We start from the raw sequence: 24,131 nt of genomic DNA, 5'->3' as shown, positions 1-24,131 counted from the left end.
TTGTGTAGGTTTGATGTGTTGGTGTTTCATAATCATTTACATTTTACCTCATCCACAGGGCAGAGATAACTGGTACTTACACAGTTATCATGCTAACTGGAATGTGAGTGATCACTTTCCCTTAAAGAACTAAGCGTTACGGTACTGATCAGTACAGTATATTTCCTAAACTGGTCTGTTACATAACAGCAGACTTAAAAATAATTTTAAATTTGGGAAAGGCTTGTTAGCATGAGCTGGACCTCTTGTACATATTTAATGCTATTTTGTGGAGTTGGCTTAGTGAATAAATGATCTGGAGAACATGGGGTGTAAACTTGCCATAATAGTTATATTTGTCTGGAAATAAGTATGCTGCTTTAAAATTTTGCAACTCTGGCAGTTTTATCAGTGGTATCTCTATGCTCTGCTATAGGCTTAAGCCCTCTGTAATACAAATGTCATTTGTTAAGTGAGAAATGTTACTTGTGTTTGTGCAGATAGCCGCAAATACATATTGGTGAGATAAATCTTCAAAAAATACTGGCCTCAATTTAAATTTCCCAGAAATTCTTCTAGTCTTGGAAATATTTATAGTGGACTGAACATTTGTTATGGCTGAAAAATCCACAAATTCCAATAGACCCTTATGGCTTTTTTATTACAACCATCAGTGTTTCCATTGGCTGACTGAAACTGGTGTAATAACAACTAAGTCATGCATTCTACTTATCTCTTGACTTTAACTGGTTTATTTATCTCTCAGATTTAACTGAATCCTGTATTGCAGGAGGTACAGGATGTCCCATGCAAAAATACAGCTGTGCTGATGAATTAAATGAAATCATTCTTGAAATGCTTTTATATAGTGTAATTCAGATTCAGCCAGTCACTATTGACCCGCCCCTGCTTTGCGTTTGTAGCACTAACAAGGGAACCTCCCCATCGCACCCCCCTCAGATTTAGTTACAAGTTGGCACAGTGGATAGGCCTTGAAAAACTGAACACGGATCAATCAAGAAAACAGGAAGAAGTTGTGTGGAACTGTGAAAAAATAAGCAAAATATACAAACTGAGTAGTCCATGCGCAAGATAGGCAACATCATGGCTAATGTGAACACAGGAGCGCCGTGGTCCTGTGGTTAGCGTGAGCAGCTTCGGAACGAGAGGTCCCTGGTTCAAGTCTTCCCTCGAGTGAAAAGTTTACTTTTTTTTTTTTAAGTTATGATCTGTCCGTTCGTTCATTGACCTCTCTGTTCACTGTAATAAGTTTAGCATCTGTGTTTTGCGACCGCACCGCAAAACCGTGCGATTAGTAGACGAAAGAACGTGCCTCTCCAATGGGAACCGAAAACATTTGATCACAAGGTCATAGGTGAACCGATTCCTCCACAGGAAAACACATCTGATATATTCTATATGACAATGGTGACGGCATGTGCGTCACATGACAGCAACATGTTGTCGACCCACCTAACTTGTGCACTTGGCGAATGGGTAAAAAGATTCTTCTACCTTGCCCGATTTAGGTTTTCTTGTGGATGTGATAATCACTCCCAAAAAGTGATGAAAACATAAGAGTTTGTCACATAAACTGCAACAAATGAATGCAACAGTTTCACAGTTGCACAGTTTTCCCTGTGCTCTGTCAGAACATATGTTTTTAACGTTTTCAAATTTTTCCGTGTGTAGACCATCAAATCCTGCATATGTCCAAGGAAATCTGAACATGTTCTGGAATATTGGAGAGCGAATTTGATTGTGTGTGAGTGCCTGAACTTTGATGATTGTCTGAAAATAAAAAATTAAACTTTTCACTCGAGGGAAGACTTGAACCAAGGACCTCTCGTTCCGCAGCTGCTCACGCTAACCACGGGACCACGGCGCTCCTGTGTTCACACTAGCCATGATGTTGCCTATCTTGCGCATGGACTACTCAGTTTGTATATTTTGCTTATTTTTTCATAGTTCCACGTAACTTCTTCCTGTTTTCTCGATTGATCTGTGTTCAGTTTTTCAAGGCCTATACACTGTGCCAACTTATAACTAAATCTGAGGGGGGTGCGATGGGGAGGTTCCCTTGTAAGTATCCATGTTTGGTGTAGTGGTAATAAATTATATATACAAAGCTTCCTCGTAAATCTATTAGTGTAAACTGTATCAAAATTCATACAATAGTTCCTGAGATCAGCCTTTCCGTACAGACATAAAAATGCAGTGGGGACTTAAAATTAGTAGTATTTGTAGATCGATATTCCATGCATAGCATATCTGTGTTGCTAAACAGTATCACGGATGATGCTTGTTGTACACCAGCAGTTTGCCTGAACGACCAACAACCCTGCAGATAGAGAAGCATCACATACTTGCATATTTCAAAGGCGTCACCGCCCAGAACTTCAGCTGCCAGCGAGTGCCTTATCGCAGCCCGTAGATGACAGGCAAGCACAACTAGAGCTAGAGGTCCTCCACGTTGGGGGGGGTCACTTCCCTCTGCCAAGTCACATTGTGGAAATAGAGCCACACACCACCAATTTATAGCGTCACAGCTCCACTTGTTGGCAGTTCTCCAGATTCTCTGGGCCAGCTCATGCGCCAGCTGATACTAGCCCTTCAATTAGAGCCCAACTGGGGCTACCACCGAGGGACTTCAGACCTCTCCAATGTTGTCTCTGAGAAGTATCTTTGGCCAACTGCTGCCGAGTACATTCTCCTTCCTTCCAGTGGGAAGCTTCATTTGATTAGTCTCTATGTCCCACAGTCTCAGTTAACTTTGCTGTTTTCCAGGTGAATGCGTGATAGAATACTGAGAGAATTCAGTATTAAGTTTTGTAAGAAGAAGGTATACACCTTTTTCTTATTGATTTGGGGCATGGTGTTTCTTAGGCATCTCTCTATGTGAGGTGTAGTAATACTAACTGCTCTTCAGTGTCAACTTTAAACTTGAACATGTTAGAAATATACAACCTAATAATATTAGCTGTCACCAATACACCGCCTACAAGAAGTGTTAGTATTTAAGCTAAATGTTTATAGCCTACTAGTCCCGTAATGGAATCCAAAGTTGTTACACTGTAGGGACTACCCCCTTGCTTTTTTTTTTTTTTTTTTTTTTTCTTCTCATGCTTGATACAAATCGGTTCAGTGGACTATGAGTTTAATGTTCACAAACAGTGAAGTACTAGCAGACATGCAAAGATGATTGTTCTCTACAATCTTGGAGTATGCCACACAGTTGATTATCAGGCCTGTGGAGGCATTTCACTAACTTACACAGTGCATTTGTGTGTGCTAAATGTACTCTGCTAGCCAAGTAGCTGCTTCTTGTGTGTAGTACATAACCTGGTCTACTAAGAACCCTACACCAAATGTTGGAAGTAAAATAATTTGCATCTAAGATGATTGCAGGATCATCTGAGGCTCAAAATCAAACCTTGATCCAAGCCTCAATCTGGGGTATGCGAATTGGTTGTGACAATATTGCTGCAAATCACAAGCTACTCTTTCACCTGGCCTGTGAGGCCAGCTGTCTTTACCATTTCAGCCAAACATTATGTTCGCTGACATGAACACAGTTTTCAGCTTGCTGCATGCATTGCACTCAGTAGCCAATGACTGAGCGTTCTCCAAATCTTAGTTGGGACCTCCCAGCAGATATAACAAGTGAACACTGGCCTTGCTGTGTCATGTTGGCTATTTTTAGCATTCCTGTCCTCTGCAGTTCTCTTAACATTTCTGGCCAATCTGACCTAGAGCCAACAGACAAGGCATCCATTGCTGGCTTAAACGTATTCTCAATAATGGGCAGCACCTCATAAGTGGTGTTCGGTTCCAAGGGGGCAGCCAGGCAGCTTATAAATTGGACTTCTGTTTCAGTATTCGCTGCCTTGCATTGATTAAAAATGGTATCTACAAAAAGAATTAAAACAAGAAAAGAGAAGGAATTGAAAGAAGAAACAGCTCTGGTCTATTTTATATAGTGATTAACCATAGCAAAAGTCTCGTATGGGACTCAAATGCAAGCACTGAGAACATGCTGGTACAGAGTGCAACTACACTGCACCCAGTTAACCTGTTAATCTCTCTCTCTCTCTCTCTCTCTCTCTCTCTCTCTCTCTCTCTCTCTCTCTCTCTCTGTGTGTGTGTGTGTGTGTGTGTGTGTGTGTGTGTGTGTGTGTGTGTGTGAGTGTGTGTGTGTGTGTGTGTGTGTGTGTGTCACTAATTCTACAAGAGGCACTTGCACAACTGTAATAAAAACACATTGCTTAGATGTGTCATCACGTCTCCAGATATTTGTTTTGATAGGTATATTCATAGATTCTTGATGCCGCTTAGCAAAGTTAACAGTATTGTTTAGTCCAGGCTGATGACCCTCATTTGCAATCGAAAATCTCCTTTATTTTATCCCTTAAAATCTTATGTAACATCTGCAACTCAGTTTGTTTTCTGGATGCCTTTTGAGGTCTGCCCTGAATAATCATGTAAATAAGGGAGATTGTGTTTCTCATGCTCTGACAGACTTGTAAGCAGTTCTTCGGGTACATCCTATTCTTGTATTGGCCCCATTCAGTGAAGACATCTTCTGTAGTAATTTCTTCCATTGCATCTCAGAATAAATTGTTGTTTTGACAGTGATGGGAGTAGGTTTTGCAAGCCAGTACACAGGATAATTATTATGTGCTGACGTATTCTGCAGATGCATGCACTTTCTAAGCAAAACAAAAGCTGTGGAGGGGAGGGGAGGGGGATGTTGCAGCACCCATGATTACAGATTGTTGTTGTTATCATCTCTCTTGGTGGTGGAGAGGATAATGGAGTGCTACCCACAGTGATAGTGATTTTGATGCGTTCATGAATGTTACAGTTAGGTGTTTGAAAATAAATAACAGGTTCAAATGGGTAGTCTGACAAAATTTAATTGTCTTTCTTTCAGGAGGGAGGTATAGGTTGAGAAATGTTAAGAAGGAAGAGCAGAACACTCACCCCAGGTTGAAAGGGATCACCCTGTAGTGAGGATGAGAGTAGACAGAGATCTTTGATCTGGAGTTAAAATTCTGTGCAAGTGAGAATGTGGATGCAGGAAGTGTTCCGCACAGAGGTAAATGGATAATACAGCCTGGCTTTACTAGTGAGCTTTCTTGTATTTGTCTCATGCCACACTCATCAGCTGTTGTCTACCATGGTAATCAGCAATGCTAGGGTAAGTGCCACATTAGGCCACTTTTTCTGCATCTGTCTCTCCCAAGGAAAGCTGTTGATGTTGTTCCTTAAGATAATGCACTCTAAAACAAAAAATGTGACATACCATGAACGAATTGTCCAAGTAAATGTACAGGCAAAGAAACGATTACTGTTTCAGAAAAATTAAATGATTTATTCAAGTGAAAAAATGTCACAAATTGAGCAAGTCAATAATGCATGGCCCACCTTCGTTTTGGCATTGATAGAGTTGTTGAATGTCCTCCTGAAGTAAGGGCTATCACTCCAAATTCTCTCCAGTTGGTATGTCAGATCTCTGAAATCCCAAGATAGTTGGAGGATCCTGCCCATAATACTCCAAACATTCTCATTTGGGGAGAGATTTGGTGACCTTGTTGGCTAAGGTAGGGTTTGGCAAGAACGAAGACAAGCAGTACAAACTGTCTCCATGTCAGGCCGGGCATTATCTTGGTGAAATGTAAGCTCAGGATGGCTTGTCATGAAGGGCAACAAAATGGGGTGAGGAATGCCATTGATGTACCATTGTGCTGTAAGGACGCTGAAGATGACAACCAAAAGAGGTTCTGTTATGAAAAGAAATGGCACCCCAGACTATTGCTCCTGGTTGTCGGACTCAATTGCAGACAGCAGTCAGTTTGGTATCCTGCCACTGTCCGGGGCATCTCCAGACACATCTTTGCCTTGGAGTCTCGTTGACTGGAGTAGGATTGTCTTCATTGATGAGTCCTGCTTTGAATTTAGCCTTGATGACTGGCGAAGATATGTCTGGAGACGCCCCATACAGCAGTGGCATACCAACCTAACTAATGCTCGCCACACAGCCCGACAAACAGGACTGACGACCTGGGGTACCATTTCTTTTCGTAGCAGGACCCCTTTGGTTGTCATCTATGGCACCCTTACAGCACAGCGGTACGTTGACTACATTCTACACCCCATTTTGTTGCCCTTCGTTGCAAGCCATCTTGGGCTTACATTTCAGCAAGATAATGCCTGCGTGCCACATGGCAAAAGTTTTTGCTGACTATCTTATGCTTGCCAAACCCTATTTACACCAGCAAGATCACTGGATCTCTCCCCAGTTGAACATTTGGAGCATTATGGGGAGGACCCTCTGACCATTTAGGATTTTGATGATTTAACACAACAGTTGAGCAGAATTTGGCACAACAACCTACAGTAGGACATCCAACAACTCTATCAATCAGTGCCAACCCGAATAACTGCTTGCATCTGGGCTAGAGTTGGACCAACATGTTGTTGATGTGCTCAATTTGTGAAGCGCTTTCTCTTGAATAATTCATCCAATTGTTCTGAAATTGTAATCATTTGTTTGCTTGTACATCTACATCACATCTTCCTATTTCTGTCCCATTCACGTAATTCCTTTTTTACCTTAAAGTGTATTTACCTTGTTGCTTTATGCCACCCTTGACAAACAGTACAGTGGAAAAATACTGTCACCATACGTAAACTATCATGAAAATCAATGTTACACCTTGTAACCACTTCCCAAAACACACACCAGAGACATAGTGGACTGACTATATTGCATGTAGTATCACATTGTATGCTGTCCCTTGCCATTGCACATCACCACATGCTCTGCCTTGTCATGTGCACACCAGTATAACTACATCCAAACCAGGCCAAAAGTTTATATAATCTTTTCTTATAGGTAAATACATTATTTTTCAATGTCATAAAAAATTCCCAAACTTAGAAAGTCAAATAATTTAGTGCTAACAGTTTGAACTCCTGCCATCTGATGATGTAACTACTGGTATCCTAGATAGCTGCTAGATGACAATGCTATAATCTACAAGCACTGCTATCACCTCTGCAGCACTGGCTATGGAGACACGCCTGTCCTGCCTGCCTATCAGTGCTTGTGGGTCTCCTTTAAAGCCAGCAGTGCAGCTGCTCAGTCAGTCAGTTGGTATTTCACTGTGCTATTGAATTACTATCTCTCTGCATCATTGTTTGGTTCTGGATTTGTTATGTCTTAGGTTTTTGATATTGGTTCACTTGTTGGGCCTGGTATTCTGCCATGCCATCTCTGTTGCTCGTATTTCTCTTGTTGTTGCCCACCTGTTTACTCTCCGATGGCTCGCTGTTGATGCTTTGGTGAGTTGAGGGCTGCACAGATTCTGTAGTCATTCCTGGTCTTGTTTGCGGTCACTATATAATTGCTGTTTCAAATTAAAATATAATGATGAGCGTTATGTTGTAGTAGTTTCAGCATAGTGAGATCTTATGTTCATCATAATTTTTCTCTGATCCACCTGTTTCACTTTGACTGATAGTAATTCATAATATAATTATTTTGCTAGCTGACTTGAATTTTTTTATTTTATTTACATGTCAAATTCCATAGGACCAAATTGAGGAGCAAACTCCAAAGTCATGGAATGTGTCAGTACATAAAATTACAACATAAAAGTAATAACAAGTAAAAATAAAATGTTCATGAACCCAAAAATATCAAGCCATAAGTGTAAGTAAACGCAATCAACAATATATTGTAAGAATCAGCTTAATTTTTCAAGGAACTCTCTACAGAATAGAGGGAGTGACACGTGGGGAAACTCTTTAGTTCCGACTTGAGAGTGCATGGATTACTGCTAAGATTTTTGAATTCTTGTGGTAGCTTATTGAAAATGAATGAAACAGTATGCTGCACACCTTTCTGCATAAGAGTTATGGAAGTCCGATCCAAATGCAGGTTGGATTAATGCCGAGTATTAACTGAGTGAAAGCTGCTTATTCTTGGGAATAAGCTGATATTGTTAACAAGAAAAAACAGTAAAGAATATACATATTGAGAGCTCAGTGTCAAAATATCAAAATACCCATACTCGTGAACAGGGGTTGACAAGTTTGTTATCTTAACACCACTTATTGCCCGAACCACCCGTTTCTGAGCCAAAAATATGCTTTTAGAACGGGAAGAGTTACCCCAGAATATAATTCCATAAGGCATAAGCGAATGAAAATATGCCAAGTGGGCTAATTTTTGTGTCAAACGATCGCTTACTTCAGATACTGTTTGAATAGTAAAAATGGCAGCATTAAGTCTTGGAAAAGATCCTGAATGTGGGCTTTCCACGACAGTTTACTATCTATCTGAACACCTAGAAATTTGAACTGTTCAGTTTCACTAATCATATGCCCTCGGGTTTTGTTGAATTGTGTGCTAAAAACTGTAAAAACTGAGCCTTACTGTGATTCATAATTAGTTTATTTTTTGCAAGCCATGAACTTATGGCATGAACTGCACTATTTGAAACTAAGTTGGTGTCGCACACAACATCCTTTATAAATAAGGAACAGGTGTGGCCTCAACACTAATCCTTGGGACACCACCCATTTGACCGTACCTACTCAAACCCCACATCACAGCCATTCTCAACACTGTGAACAATGACCTTTTGCTGTCTGCTGTTAAAGTAAGAGGTGAACCAATTGTGAGCTACTCCCCATATTTTGTAATGGTCCAACTTCTGGAGCAATATTTTGCGATCAACATAATCAAATGCCTTAGTTAAATCAAAAAATATCCCTAGCATTTGAAACCTTTTGTTTGACCCATCCAGTACCTCACAGAGAAAAGAAAGTATAGTATTTTCAGTTGTTAAACGACTTCTAAAGCTGAACTGTACATTTGATAGCAAATCGTGTGATATAAAATGATAATTACCCTTAAATACACAGCCTTTTCAATAACATTAGCAAACACTGATGGCATAGAAATAGGTCTAAAATTGTCTAAATTATCCCTTTCTCCCTTTTTATAAAGCGGATTTACTACAGAGTACTTTAATCGTTCAGGAACCTGGCCATTCCTAAAGGAAAAATTACAGGGCTAACATGTGTGTAGTGCAGTACTTTAATATTCTGCTAGCAGTCCATCATATCCATGAGAGTCCTTATCTTCAGTGATTTAATTATTGACTCGATCTCCCCCTTGTCTCTATCACAGAGGAGTATTTCAGACATCAATCTGGGAAAGAGAGAGAGTTATATGATTCCCTGTAGAAACTAAGTTTTTATGTTTTTATTTAATTCATCACCAGTGCTAAGAAAATTATTGTTAAATACTGTATATATATCTGATTTATCAGTAACAGAAATATTTTTTCTACAAACTGACTTTATATCGTCGACCTTGTGCTGCTGACCACACACTTCCTTCCCAACTGACCATATGGTTTTAATTTTATCCTGTGAATTAGCTATTCTATTTGCGTACCACATACTATTTGCCTTCCTAACAACTTTTTAAAGCATTTTACAGTACTGTTTGTAATAGCTTGATTGTGTCTACTTCTAACATTTTGATATAATTCCCGCTTTGTTCCACAAGGTATCCTTATCCCACTAGTCAGCCACTCAGGCTGCCTTTTACTGCTAGTACTCCATTTAGAACATTCTAATGGAAAGCAACCCAAAGAGCATGAGAAATGTGTTAGGGAAAGCATTATATTTGTTATCTATGTTACCGGCACCATAAACATCCTGCCACTCTTCTTCCTTGACAAGGTTTAAAAAACACTCTATTCCTGTTGAATTAACTTTCCTACATAGTTTGTAATTATATGTGACATTTGCTCACCTGCATCTTAGTTGGAAAAAAACACAGTCTGCATCAGATCATATGAATTTAGGAGATTTACCAACATCCTTTTTCCTGCACAATTGTATACAAAATTAATATTGAAGTCACCACATATAACTAATTTTTGGTACTTCCTATAAAGTGACTGAAGAACCCTCTCTAGCTTGAGCGAAATGCTCTGAAGTCAGAGCTACGGGACCTATAAACAACAAAAAGTAGAAGTTTAGTTTCACTAAATTCAACTGCCCCTGCACAACATTCAAACATCTGTACAGTGCAGTGCTGTGATACGTCTATGGAATCAAATGGAATACTGCTTTTTACGTACATGGCTACTCCCCCACTCTATGAGGAACTCCTTTAAAAACAGCCAGCTAATCTGTATCCTGGCAAAGGAAGCCTCTGAATTGTCAAATTATTTAAGTGGTGCTCCTATATACCAATAATTTCAGAGTCAACATCTATAAGCAGTTCACTAACTTTATCTCTAACACCACTTATATTTTGATGAAGTATGCTAATGCCTGCTCTACTTGGAAACATGACGTCCTCTTAAGGTGATTCCTTAGTTAGAGGGACTTCCTTTAAACAGGTATACCTATCAGCTGACTTCATTCTAACATAAGATGCAGCTCTAATGCCAACTACTGCCAGATTTTTTTCCATAAGTGATCCCACCACCACCACCATCACCACCACCACCACCACCAACAACAACAACAACAACAACAACACCCACTACACTGTCACCTATAAGCTTTGCCAGCCTCCCCTACCCATACCTATTGAGGTGCAAGGCCATGCCTAGTTAAACCCAATCTACTGATAGACTCAGCTGGCACCACTGCAATGTGACCCATGCCTTCTGCCATCAGTGCCTTCTCTAGCCCCATGTTAACGTGCCTAACAGCTGCATTAAGATGAGGACGATCATGACGATGCCACAGTTGCACGAGATACACATTAGTGCCACCAGTTTGAGTAGCGATTGTTACCAGGTCGCCACCTACATCATATTCCCCGTCCCTGTGAAGACTATTCCTTCTCTGCCCACTATCACTACCTGAACCTCCTTCGTAAAATTCCTACTTAACTCCCCTATGCTGTCAGTCACCTGAGCCAACCCTGCACTAGGTTTCACGATGCTGGTGACCTGGTACTCACTCCCCAACACTTCCTGCAACTGCTGGCCTACATTTCTAGCATTTGAACTACCTAGCAGCAGAACCTTCTTCTTTCTGTTAGACTTTGCAACTGACTTAGGCCTCCTAACTGCTGAGGACACCTACACCTACAGCTACAAGAGTGACAGTTGGTCAAATCTATTGCATATATGCAAAGTACAACTGCCTGAATACCTCCTCCTTCTAGCTGCCTTCTTGCCAACTGTCAGTTCCCATTCCCCAGTACCCTTCACACTCCTCAATCTATCTAGTTCCTCCTGTATTTCTTGTAACTGCACCTGAAGGCCACAGATCTTATGTTCCTGCCCCTCTATCAACTTATTTCTACTACAGAGTCTGCATTCTCAGGAGAGGATCTCGTTAGAATGCCCACTGGCTTCCCCACAGCATCCCCCCCCCCCCCCTCCAGTGAAAATACTTTGAACAAATCCCACACTGTAACCCACTATTCACAAACCTACAACAGAGCCCACACTTCTCACCCATGGTAAAATTTTACAGTTACTGAAAAAAACTAAATGTCTATGTTACCTAAGTTCAGTTAAGATAATTCAGTTTAAAACTAAGCAAATAGTACCTTACTCACCACTAGTAACAGAAATGTGAAATTGCATAATTACCTGAAAATATTGTGTTGTTCCTATGTCTTGAATGGAGAAGTGCATGCAAGAGAATCACTAATCATCCTGTAATTAAGAACCAAGGATAAAGGTTGCAGTCATAAATAATCATAATATATAAATAAATGAAGCAATTATAACACCCTACAGCTATTATTTACAAACAAAACAAGGATTCAAAATGAGGTGACAACCAAATAAAGATGGCAAGGCAAGGAGAAAATTTCTTACCTAGGTGGTGATAGGTTGCTTTTTAAGTGAAAAGTCCATTTCTTAACATTTCAAATTCCAGCCCCTTACAGAATTTTAAGTCCAGCTATATCGTTACTTAAAATGTTACTGGAATAACTTCATTTGAAATATCTTAAAGGGAAATAAACACCAGAAAGACCAAGTGTCAAGACTTATTTTTCATCTTTATTTTAGTTCAGTGATAGGTTATAAATTTTTAATTTATTTCTGTGATAGATTATAAATTTTACAGTAATGGTGATATAATATAAATATCCTTTAAAATATCTTTGAAGTGAGTTATGAGCAATTTCACACATAATTTCTTTTTTTCTGTGAAAGGTCTAAAACAATCTGGCATATGGAGAGAGGTTGGGTGCAATGGGATCAGTACCAGCATATTTCTTACCTGCTTACTGTGCCAGTAGATTGTTTTGTCTTCCCTGAGAAAAAATCCCAAACTTGTATTTGATGCTGCTTCATGTCAGTGGTAGGAATAGTGTTTCCAAAATTCGTTACTCACTCAACAAACATGACATATTTGTAGCAGAATTACAGAAAACATCAAATCCTAATAATTATGTGAACACACCTCACGCAAGTGCAAATGCACAAGGGTGGTTTAGTTGCGATAGCATCTGTTACATTCATTACTCCTGTTATTGAAGTAATTCTGTAAACTAACTACAGTGGGCAGCACCTGTCAAGGAACAGGTAACAAACCTACTCCACTTTTCAAGTGATAGGTGGTGTGTGCGTCATTGTGATCTGAGACATACTTGGACGTGGGCCTTTTACACAGTGTTGTGGCCCGAGTTGCACTATGCTTGGTCTCCAAACCATTAAAGAGAATTCTGTATCAGAGCACTGTACTTACCGAGCGAGGTGGCGCAGTGGTTAGACACTGGACTCGCATTCGGGAGGACGATGGTTCAATCCCGTGTCTGGCCATCCTGATTTAGGTTTTCCATGATTTCCCTAAATCGCTCCAGGCAAATGCCAGGATGGTTCCATTCAAAGGGCATGGCCGACTTCCTTCCCCGTCCTTCCCTAATCCGATGAGACCGATGACCTCGCTGTCTGGTGTCCTTCCCCAAACCAACCAACCAACCTCCTCTCTGTGGTGTCCTCCTCCTCCACAGTCACTGAGTCACAAACAGGACATGCCTTTACAACCAGCACTGTACTTAACCCAATATTTGTCCAATGAATAGATTTAATTTCTGAAGTGTGATTCTACATGGACTGCAAACTGCTAATCTTCTGGCTGGCATATCTCTTCATTTAAGTTTAAAAAATTTCCAACCTTAAATTTCTGTAGATTTAGAAATAGGTGGTAAATCTGAGGGTGTTAAAAATAGTGAATTTGGAGGATGTTTCAACAATTCACACTTAAGTTACATCCCTTTTCCTATTTTGAAGGTCCATTCTTGTGATGAAAACATTTTTTTTGCTATATTTTTCCCTTTTGTTCTGTTTTGAGATCCCATCTCATTGGAGAAACACCGTGTGACGAAGGTTTTTTTTTTCCTTTGTTTCTTTCGCAATCTAGTACTGTTCTCTTGTTATTTTTCCATGCAGTCACCAAAAAACTGGCATATTTTTATCACCAGTTATAGATTCACCAGTAACCAGGCAATCAGTGAGAACAACCCCTCTTTTTAATCCCAGAAAGTATTACGTATGTAATCAATTCACTGAATGTAATCAAAAACAGTTTTTTGTTGTTGTAGGGCCCACTGATTTGACTGTTATTTTATTTCTCTCATAAAGTGGTGAACCCCTGCCTTCATCTATATTAACAAATCTGGGCACAAATCAGTTTGATTTTTTTAAAAGTGGCCTTGAACAATGAAGGAGAAATTTATTTTCAAATTGGTCTGTAGTGGACATTCATCAGATATGGTGCCCATCTTGCATAAAGCTTTCAGGCAGTTAATTCTACATGTACAATATATTTAATCATTCGTGTGCTTTTGGTGTCAGCTATTTAATACACCTTAATAACTGCTTGTCCAGTACAATATTAAGTTAATATGAGGGTTGGGATTTTAATAGTGGCAACTATTTATTTACAGCTCGTGCAAAATGGATACATGTTTCAAAGTTTTACTGACCTTCAAAGTAGTCACCAGCATTGTGTATATCACAATGCTGTTCATTTTTGGAACACAACCTATGACCAGCTTAAAGAGAGACGTGATGACACTTTCTGCAGGACCTGACCATCATTTTGCAGGACAATGCTCAAGCACGTACAGCGCAAGCTGTTACTCATTTGTTTGACTGATGGGCTGGGCTTTACCACCTACTGCAGTCCCCTGACTTAAGTGAGTTCAACTCAGTTTCTTAACTGAAGGAAACACTTCACGGCATTTGCTTCTGAACTGCTACAAATTCGTCAGGCAATAGACCATGCCACTCAAACTGTCAACACAAGTGGCACTGCTACGACTTCCACATGGCTGGCAATGGGTTATACACAATGATGGTGCCTACTTTGAAGGTCAGTAAAACTTTGAAACACATATCTATTTTGTACGAGCTGTAAATAAATAGTTGCCACTGTTATTGTTCCAACCCTCATATCAGTACCTTATCTGTAGCAGGCTGAGCACTTTTCACTTTGTGCTTGTGCATGAATCAAACTGTAAGTGTAGGTTATATTACTAAAACTCTTTGTCAGATTATTTATGATGTTAATAAATTATGAGACAGAATTGATGCCCAGTACATAGCTTCAGGAGGCAAAATGCATAATACTGCCAGTAAGATACACACAAAAATAAAAGTGACACTCTATCCTAGTTTCTTCCTCAAAGAGGTGAGAGGGATAGATTGGGGGAGGTTAAAAGAAAGAACAGGTCACTCACATCCCAGAATGGGAGGGATCTGTCTTTTTTTTTTTTTGTTTGATTAATTTGATTTTGATAGTGAAGTACAGATTTTAGGTGTTTGTATAAATAAACTGTAAATTTTGATATCACGTAGACATAAAAATGAATAGTTATGAGGGAGCTACCACAGTTTCTACTGAATTTGGATGCAAATTGCAATGTGCTCTATTAATTGTTGCAGCCCATTTCCAATTGTGGCTGAGGCAATTCAGGAAGAACTGGAACAATATAGATCATCAGAGGATGAAGTTAAGAAATTAAAGGAATCAATGGTAAGTTTATCTTCCTCAATTTTCAGTATTTGTGGTAGTATTCCTTTGCCTTAATGGTTGGCTGTTGTAAAGGTGGCAGGGGTGTCAACAAACTGCCATGGAAGCAAAGCTGTTTAGCTGATCTCATTTGAAGGGGTCATATTTCATATGATGCTATTAATAAATGCTTTGATATTATGATGTGGGGGGGGGGGGGCAGAAAGCTGATACTGTCTTCAATGACTCGGTCATGTACTGTGTGCAGAAGTCAGTATGATGATATTCGTAAACTACACACTGGAGAGAAAGAGAGATGAAAGTCAGTCAAGGCAACAACATTATACATGCATATGACAAGTAACATATTTTAGTAATCAGGGTTTTCACTGGTTTGTTGTTGTTCTCCATTTTTTCTTTTCTTCTGCTAATATCTTCATCCCTCAATAAAAAATACACCCAACACCCTCTATAACAGTGGTTGCCAATAGGACGGTAATTATCCTGTGAGGGGTAAAAACTAAACGATTTGATTTTGTTTCTGTGGAACATATCTATTTAGTGCCTTGAACATGTTGAGTTTTTTACCTACAGAACATCATTTGCAGAAAGTGCCACTCTTCTGCTTTCATCTCAGTAAATTTGCTGTGGAAAATCATTGTTGGCTAGTATTACCATATGCAGAACAAGCTGTGTCAGAAACAACATGCAGAGACTGTTTTTGATGATTCAAAGGCAACAATTTGAAGTTTGTGGCAAAATGCATCCTGATCAGTGTGGTGTACCATGAGCTACTGCAACTGGGTCAAACAGTGAATGCTGAATGTTATGGAACACACTCACACAATATGAATCATACATTTAATGACAAAAGATCCTCTGTATGCTTGAGACATGACGAAGTGAGTGCTTCATTATCAGTGCCAAACCATGTTGCAAATCGAGTGAAGGAAACCTTGGAGGGCCTTCAATGGGACGTCTTACCCCACTGTGTTCACCAGACATCACCCTTTCTGATTACCATTTGTTTCAGACATCACCCTTTCTGATTACCATTTGTTTCTGTCCATGCAGTGTAAATTTTCTGAACAACTCTTCACATCTTTTAATGAGCTCAAAAATTGTTTCCACAAGTGGACCATCTCAAAAGAAACTGATTTTTTTTTTTTTAATCGCAGAAACCATTTATTGCCAAAAAAGTGGGAAAAGGTTGTAACTGCTAAAGGATACAGCCTCCCTAAATTACCTTATATGAGCTCCTTGTCCAGGCTGTGAAACCCCAAGGGATGCCTATTGGCTGCTGTGTCATCCTCTGCCTTGTGGCATCGTGCAGATGCTGTATGTGGGAAGTGTGTGGTTAGCACACTGTTCTTCCAGACATTTTTCAGACTTGCCAGGCTTTTAGGGCCACTACTACTGGTCAAATAGCTCCACAGTTGGTATCATGAGGCTGAGTGCATTCTGTACCAGTCCTCCCTCCAAGAAAAAATCCTTGGTAGTACCAGGAATCTAATGCAGGTCCCCAGAAGGCACAATAGTAGTGGAGGAGCATGTGGTCAGTACTCTGCTCTCCTGGCCATTGTCAGTTTTCATGACCGGAGCCACTACTGCTCAGTCAAGCAGCTCCTCAGTTGGCCTCAGAAGGGCAGAGTGCACCCCACTTGCCAACAGCTCTTGGCAGACCTGGGAAAAGTCACTCATTGAAGTGCTAGCCAAGACCGACAGCGCTAAATTTTGTTGATCTGACAGGAACCAGTATGACTGCTGTGGTAAGGCTGTGTCCAGCAAACAGAAGAATTAATTCAAGTACCCTATAATAAGTTGCCTGAATCTTGTTGTGATGTACGCTTTTGGAATTTCTACATTAAACCTCTTCATAATGCACAATTCCTCTCTTATAGCATCTGCCACTACTGTTTGTAGATCATTTCCATTATACTCTTGTGCTTATTTAATAATCCAGTGATGAAACATACCATTGCTTGCTGGATCTTCTCTTACTTCCCTACTTTTTTTGGGAGAAAAAATCCCTGTTCAACCACTCTGTGACTTCCCTATGTTGGTAAAGCAAATGGCAGCAAAGTTTCTTTGAAAGGCTATGGCTGATGTCCTTCCCACATCCAAGCTTGTGCTCCATCTCTAATGACCTTACTATCTTTCCTTTTTAGATGATGTCACAGATAGCTCAGACATATTTTAATGTTTTAATGTGCACTTGAGGGTAGATTTTAGCTTTATTTAAGTCACAGATTTTTAAGATGATGACAGATAAGTTAACAAAATTACCTTTCCTGACAGTGCTGTTGGATGTTTTTAGATGCTCAAAACATTTTTGTTAATTAATTTAGGTGAACAATTCTGCATATCAAGTCTTAAGGATGCATCATATTATCATATGTGCCAAACCAGAACTATATCAGAGATCTCTAAGATGAGATATTTGAGTTAAATGTAATGAATGATGCTGTTCTTTTGCGCAAAAGCCTCAGCAATCGCTCATTTGTTTTCATTGTGAGAATTAGAGATCTAGGATTATGATCAACCTACTATTGAGTTTTTCTTGATCAAGCTTTCTACGTAGTTGAACATAGCAAAAAAAAATAAAAAAAAAATAAAAAAAAAAAAAAATAATAATAATAATAATAATAATAATATGCCTGTTTATCAAGGTAAGGAAACTTGTCTTATTGATTTGGAAGAAAGATTTATAGTGATATAAAATGCATCAGTACTGCAACAATTCTAATACAAACAGTGAAAGGTACTTTTGTGCAATTGAGATTGGGTTTTTGAGATGAAATTCATTTGGACTCAGTTACTGATAAAAGCCTTCTTACTAATGGTAAAAACTAATGGAAATATGACTTTTCTCAAATAGTTAAACTCTGACATGCTTTTTCCATGATATAACAATGAAAACAATCAGTTTTTGATAAAATTATTTAAATTGGCAGATAAAAAATCTACTCGCCAAGTGGCAGCAGAACACACACATAAAAGATTGTCGTGATTGGCAAGCTTTCAGAGCCAGTGGCTCCTTCTTCAGGCAGAAGGGTTGAAGGAGAAGGAAGAAGGGTGAAGGAAAAGGACTGGAGAAGTCTAGGAAAAGGGGTAGATTTTCCTTTTCCTCATTATTTAAAAACACATATATAACAATATGGGAGGTACTGATGCTGTGTTCATTTGCTGTGTGAATGTGATGATGATGATCTGACAATCATTTGTGTAATAATTACAAATAAGCTACACATACGACATGAGAAACCCATCCAAAATACTGCAGTGAACATATTTAAATAACCCTTCAAATTTTCCCCGTAATCTTACATGCAATGTGATTTAAATTTCACTCTTTTGTAAGTAACAAAATTAATTATATTCTGCTGACCTCTTTGCACCAAGAATTGTGCAACCAATATTAGCTCACTCCTTGCACTAAGTTGTGCCTCCACACATTTCACATACATGTTAAATTCATCATGTTTACCCTTTACAAAAGCAATATAATCCTAATATATTCTCACATACTACCATGAAATTACACTTATAAACACACTTATATCAATACAGCCCATGTTTTTCATTCGCAAGGTCAACTCTGCAAGTGTTGCATTTTTCTCGCCAGTTGGAGTATGTTCTGAATCTCACTCTTTTAAGTTTTTGAATTGCTCAAATTTGAAGCCTCTTTCCTCATTCACTAACAAACTTTTACTTTTACCAACCAAACTTGTGATTACCACTGCAAAGCCATTTTTAGTTTCGAGAGGTGCCCACTTTATTTTTTCTTCAAAATCAGTCACCTCACTTACAGGCTGCACATTTTAAATTTCACTCCTCTCTAAGCACTGCTCCCTCAAAAGATCGTTTTCAATGACCCTTGCTTTCTCTTCCGTATTTTTGGTGCATATTATAATTTCGCAATAACTGTCGTTTTCATTATCCATTCTTAGACTCTCCTGATTTACCTCCAACTCATCCGTGAGAATTAAATTGCCCTCAAAAACTATCATTTCATCATCCTCGTAAGCATCAAATTTACTGCTCCCGTCCTCTGAATTAATGATATCAGTAGCTGCTACATTCTCACAACAAGCACACAACTTAAAACTTCACCTCTCTTAAACAAGTCCTTACCTATATTCACCAAATCACTGCTAACTTTATCGCAAATAATTTCATAACATCTATCAAATACTCATAAGATTCATTACTTAAAACATCTATTACACCTGTCGATACATTGTAGAGATCATCACATATTACTTCATCAGCCTCCTCCGATACAACACACAAATTGCCACTACTGCATTGCACCACATCAGAATTCACAATACATTCAATTTTCACCAAATTCAGAACTGTCTCTGTCTCTGTAACATTTTCTCTACTCTCAGACGACTCCAACACACTGCATTCTGATCTAGTATCTATCACATTACTTTCACATTCGTCCTCCCACATCCACTCATAATTCATGCTTTTATCAAAAGTCATCAGTTCACTTCCATCAATAGAAATAAATGCACCAATACTTTCCTGCAAGATATCTAGGTCAGTAGCTTCAACCTTCACAGCTCCAGCACATAAAACATCACCTTTACATCCCTTTAACAATAAATCACCCAGTCCCACTGATAAATAATAAAATTTGTCACAATCTGACAAGACTATTGCTACACCACCTTTACAAATACCTTCACATACTTCTGTTGATGTACCACAAAATTCATCTCCACTTGACGAGACTACTGCTTTGCCACGTTCACAGATAGCTTCATTTAATTTCTATGATACAAAATTATCTTGCTACTGATCAGTGCCTCATTTACAATTTATCATACATTCCACCACTGCCAAATTCAGATTCACCTCTGCCTCTGTTTTGATCACAGAATCTCTCAGCAAATGTAAATTCATTCCATCAGTCACTTCCCAAATAAATTCTCCTGGCCCTTATCATCTTTATCGAATCTCTCAGCACATTTTACCAACTTTATTTTGCCCTCCTTATGGTTGTACTGTTTAAAATTATTCCGTATTTATTTTGATTTCTTATATCTTCCATCTCCAGTATTATGGCTTATTTTCCACATTGTTGACACCCATAGAATTTTTAAAATAACTTGTCCTTTTCAACATCAGTTTATTTCACCACCTACAGACCTGAGATGCAGTCATCTCAAGTTTCTTGACCTCTTATTCTGGTATTGCATTTCATGAGGTTTCCACTCCTCGTATCTTAGTTCCTGGTTTTGATTTCCATTATGAAAGTTTCTGTTTCCATTTCCTCTTTGATAATAATTATTATGGTGATAATTATTTCTGTTATGATCACTATCATTATTGTGGATATTAATATTGTGGATATTCCCATTCTGTTACCCATTTTCCTGTGTGCTGTTCCCACTATAAGGCTTGAATTTCAATGCCTGTTCAAGCTTCTCAGCAAAATCTAAAAATTCATCAATGGAATTTGTCGGGTTGTAAGATTTCATTGTAAATATTCTGGTAAGTGCCTCTTCAGCACTGTGATTTCAATCAGCATTCCCAATGGGCGATTTATTTGCATCAAATTAGCTGGTTAACACACACAAAAATCCTGCATTGGCCCACTTCTGTGTTTGAAATCTGGTTCATTTAGAAACTCATTCTGACGTCGCATTTTTTTACCTTCACTCCAGAGTTTGTTCAGGAAACAACTCTGAACACATCATAGGTGGTAAATGAAGCATTCATTAAATTTACCTGATTATACATTGCCCGTGAGATGTCTTTTAGTGAAGTTAATCATTGCCTCTCCTGACATTCATCTCAAAAAGCCATCTTTATACACAGCAAGAAAATCAGCTGGATGCTAATTTTCATCATTTGCATAACACTTTGTCATTCCTGATTAAACCATGGAACAGCTATCACAGAACTAAGCTGATTCGCTGCTAAGGAATTTAGTTCTGTCATCCTGTCTTTAAACTGCTGTTCATGCTAACAGCTTCTTTATTTAATATTGATTCAAAATGTTCTATATTTTTAAGCACTTCCTTTTCACAATCTGCTACTCAACCCAACAAATTGTTAACAGAGTTACTGGTCATATCCTCAAGGGCATTTTTGCCTCTACACACAAATTTTTGCTTCACTGCCCAGTTCATTGTGTATCTTTTCCATCTTGACCCCAAATTTTTTTTCCACTGTGTTGACTCCTTAGATGTTTTGTCTGCTTCTGCCCTTATAGCTTCTAATTTTGAATGAATTATGCCTTCTGAATCAGATTTCATTTTCTTCATCTCAGCTTTTATACTTTCTGCTACACTTGTCTCTACTGAAGCTATCTCTGTTTTTATTGAACCTATTTCTTACCTAAGACCCCGATTTCAGAGCTCAGATTTCTCTGAATTTCCCTTAACAATGCCATTGAATCATCTGAAATTGCATCTCCCTTTGCTGATCTTGGATTATCTGCCTCACTAATATCGTCTCTCTTAACACTGTCACGTTCTCACGTTCAGATCTTGGACTAACTGGTCCCACAGGCAGGGTGATGGCTTAATCGGTGAAAGCTCCATTACTGATGATGACCTTGTGGTTTCACACATGTTAATGCTACTGATGCAAGTACTTAACTTGTGGGTCATTTTGGCTGCATCTGCTGTACTGCTGCTACCAAAAGTGTAGATACTGCCATTGCCTCGGAGTTCTACATCTACATCTACATCGATACTCCGCAAGCCACCCAACGGTGTGTGGCGGAGGGCACTTTACGTGCCACTGTCATTACCTCCCTTTCCTGTTCCAGTCGCGTATGGTTCGCGGGAAGAACGACTGTCTGAAAGCCTCCGTGCGCGCTCTAATCTCTCTAATTTTACATTCGTGATCTCCTCGGGAGGTATAAGTAGGGGGAAGCAATATATTCGATACCTCATCCAGAAACGCACCCTCTCGAAACCTGGCGAGCAAGCTACACCGCGATGCAGAGCGCCTCTCTTGCAGAGTCTGCCACTTGAGTTTATTAAACATCTCTGTAACGCTATCATGGTTACCAAATAACCCGGTGACGAAACGCGCCGCTCTTCTTTGGATCTTCTCTATCTCCTCCGTCAACCCGACCTGGTACGGATCCCACACTGATGAGCAATACTCAAGTATTGCTGCTGGTAGGCCATGTTGCCGTGGCAGCCGCAGCAACTGCGCTGCCACAAGGTCTCGGCTGCTGCTGGCCGCTGCAGACTTGGACTTAGCACGCCTCTACGTAGCCTTCTTCTTCTCTCGTGAAGGTCTGTGCCTAACTTCTCCACACGTGATGTTTGCTAGTCATTCTCATGCAAGCAACTGCTGCAAAATCTCATGTTCACAGCCGCCCCCCCCCCCTCCCACACACACACACACACACACACACACAAACACACAAACTTCCTATCATGCAATAGCTTTGTGGCCTTGATCGCAGAATATTATAAAGTATTAGAATTACAATTGTAATGCTAAAGGGATTAAATTCATATTCCATATGTGAAAACACCAATTGTGACAGTAGCTAATGGTTACTGCAGAATAGTTGCTCTCACAAACAGCAGCCCATACGAGCAAACCTGTTGTGTTTTACTTGTGGTTACCCATACTTTAGATACTTGGGCTTAAAAAAATGGGATGTAGTCACAGGGCCAAATCGTTGATGTTTGCTTTCCTGCCTTGCTGCTAATTCACTGCAAATAATAACTTGTAGCTGTGATTCTGCAGTCAAATGGCTGTGCATTGACTGCAATTGTTAATTTAAAAAATACACAGGGGTACAAAACAAAGGTTAACTTAATAACAAGGATTCTGTTATAGTGCCTGTAATTGATGTAGATGACAGAATTGTGTTGAATATTGTTTGTTCAAGAAATGATTTATCAAATAAATGAGAAGTGGTCCGATGAAATTCAGTTAAAATACAGACAGCATATACCTTTATCAAATGCAGTAAAGTTATATTGACAGTGTTATACCGGAGCCAAGGTAGCCCCTGAGGGCCGGCAACCCATATAACACCACAGAGGATGAGTGAGGTTGTCTATGCCCAAGGTGTACCCAAAATCATCATGTTAAACACCGGCTATTTACATACAAAGTAATGGAAACAGACATTCTTAGCACTACTTCCTGCAGGGGGAGCTCGAGCCACAGCTTGCAGGAAGTATCACTACGCCAAAACCTGATTGGCTGGAGACAGCTGTATAGGGGCCAGAACCAGGTCCGAAATTCAGTTCACACCGGATGCCGACCTCGTATACTGTGACCGTTGAAGATTACATCTTCGTCTTGGAATTGGACTGTTACCAGTGTGTGTGTGTGTGTGTGTGTGTGTGTGTGTGTGTGTGTGTGTTACCACGAACCTTTGTGGAAAATTAGAAGTGAACTTTTGTTTGTCTCAATTAGGAGACTTTTTTTCGTTATTGTTACCTTTCATTCATATGTTCATTCATCAACCTTGTGAACTTACATCAATAAAAGTTGTTTTTGTGAAAAATTGTGAATTGTCAGTCACAACAGACAGCATTATGAGAATGGCAACAAAATCCCCGAACTAAATAGTCATCAAAGATAAACAAAAACTAAGTCCATTTTGTAATCACCATACACCAGCTCAAAACACGTCAGAGTTCAACATGATGATTCACAAATTAAACTCGAGATGCAAAGAATAGTAGCTCATAGTGTTTCTGTTCTCAGTCCTCTAAATCAAGTGACAAAAGTTAGTCATACTCAGGAACACATTCAAATCTTTTAAAGTAAAAGAACCTTCAGAAGTTAAAGCATGTTAACAGCTGTTCACCACCCACAATTGATTACCTAGATGCCCAAATCATGTACATTACTACAAACAAGTCTGCTTTCTTCCAGAACTAGCAAAAGTTAAAATCCTCACCCAAAATCTTATCAGTTATACATCCAAGTTGTACGCATTACCACAGGCAGGTGTGTCTTCTTCCAGCACAAACATAAAAGTGTCCTGATTTGCTCCCTTGAGCTCTTTACTCGCAAAGTCCATCTGCAGTTTGACTCCTGTAGTGTTTCGTTACTGTCTACTTCCCCATTGGATGAAGGCTGTCCCCACCAAAAATACATCATCCTTAAGCTTTACAGACGTGATTACT

The 24,131-nt window shown here is 39.3% G+C and overlaps 1 protein-coding gene across 1 annotated transcript in view; it reads left to right on the top strand.

The window, feature by feature from the left end:
- LOC124619866 (protein sly1 homolog) overlaps positions 1-24,131 on the top strand; it is a 201,829-nt gene that overhangs the window by 85,029 nt on the left and 92,669 nt on the right. The window contains exon 8 of the mRNA XM_047146485.1: positions 14,931-15,021. Within this exon, the coding sequence (XP_047002441.1) occupies positions 14,931-15,021 (91 nt within the window). The remainder of the gene's footprint in view (positions 1-14,930; positions 15,022-24,131) is intronic.

The sequence above is a fragment of the Schistocerca americana genome, chromosome 6 (genome assembly GCF_021461395.2).
Source record: "Schistocerca americana isolate TAMUIC-IGC-003095 chromosome 6, iqSchAmer2.1, whole genome shotgun sequence".
In the NCBI taxonomy this organism is placed as follows: Eukaryota; Metazoa; Arthropoda; class Insecta; order Orthoptera; family Acrididae; genus Schistocerca; species Schistocerca americana.
Note: the sequence above shows the minus strand (reverse complement) of the source record. Positions and strands in the feature narration are given on the sequence as shown.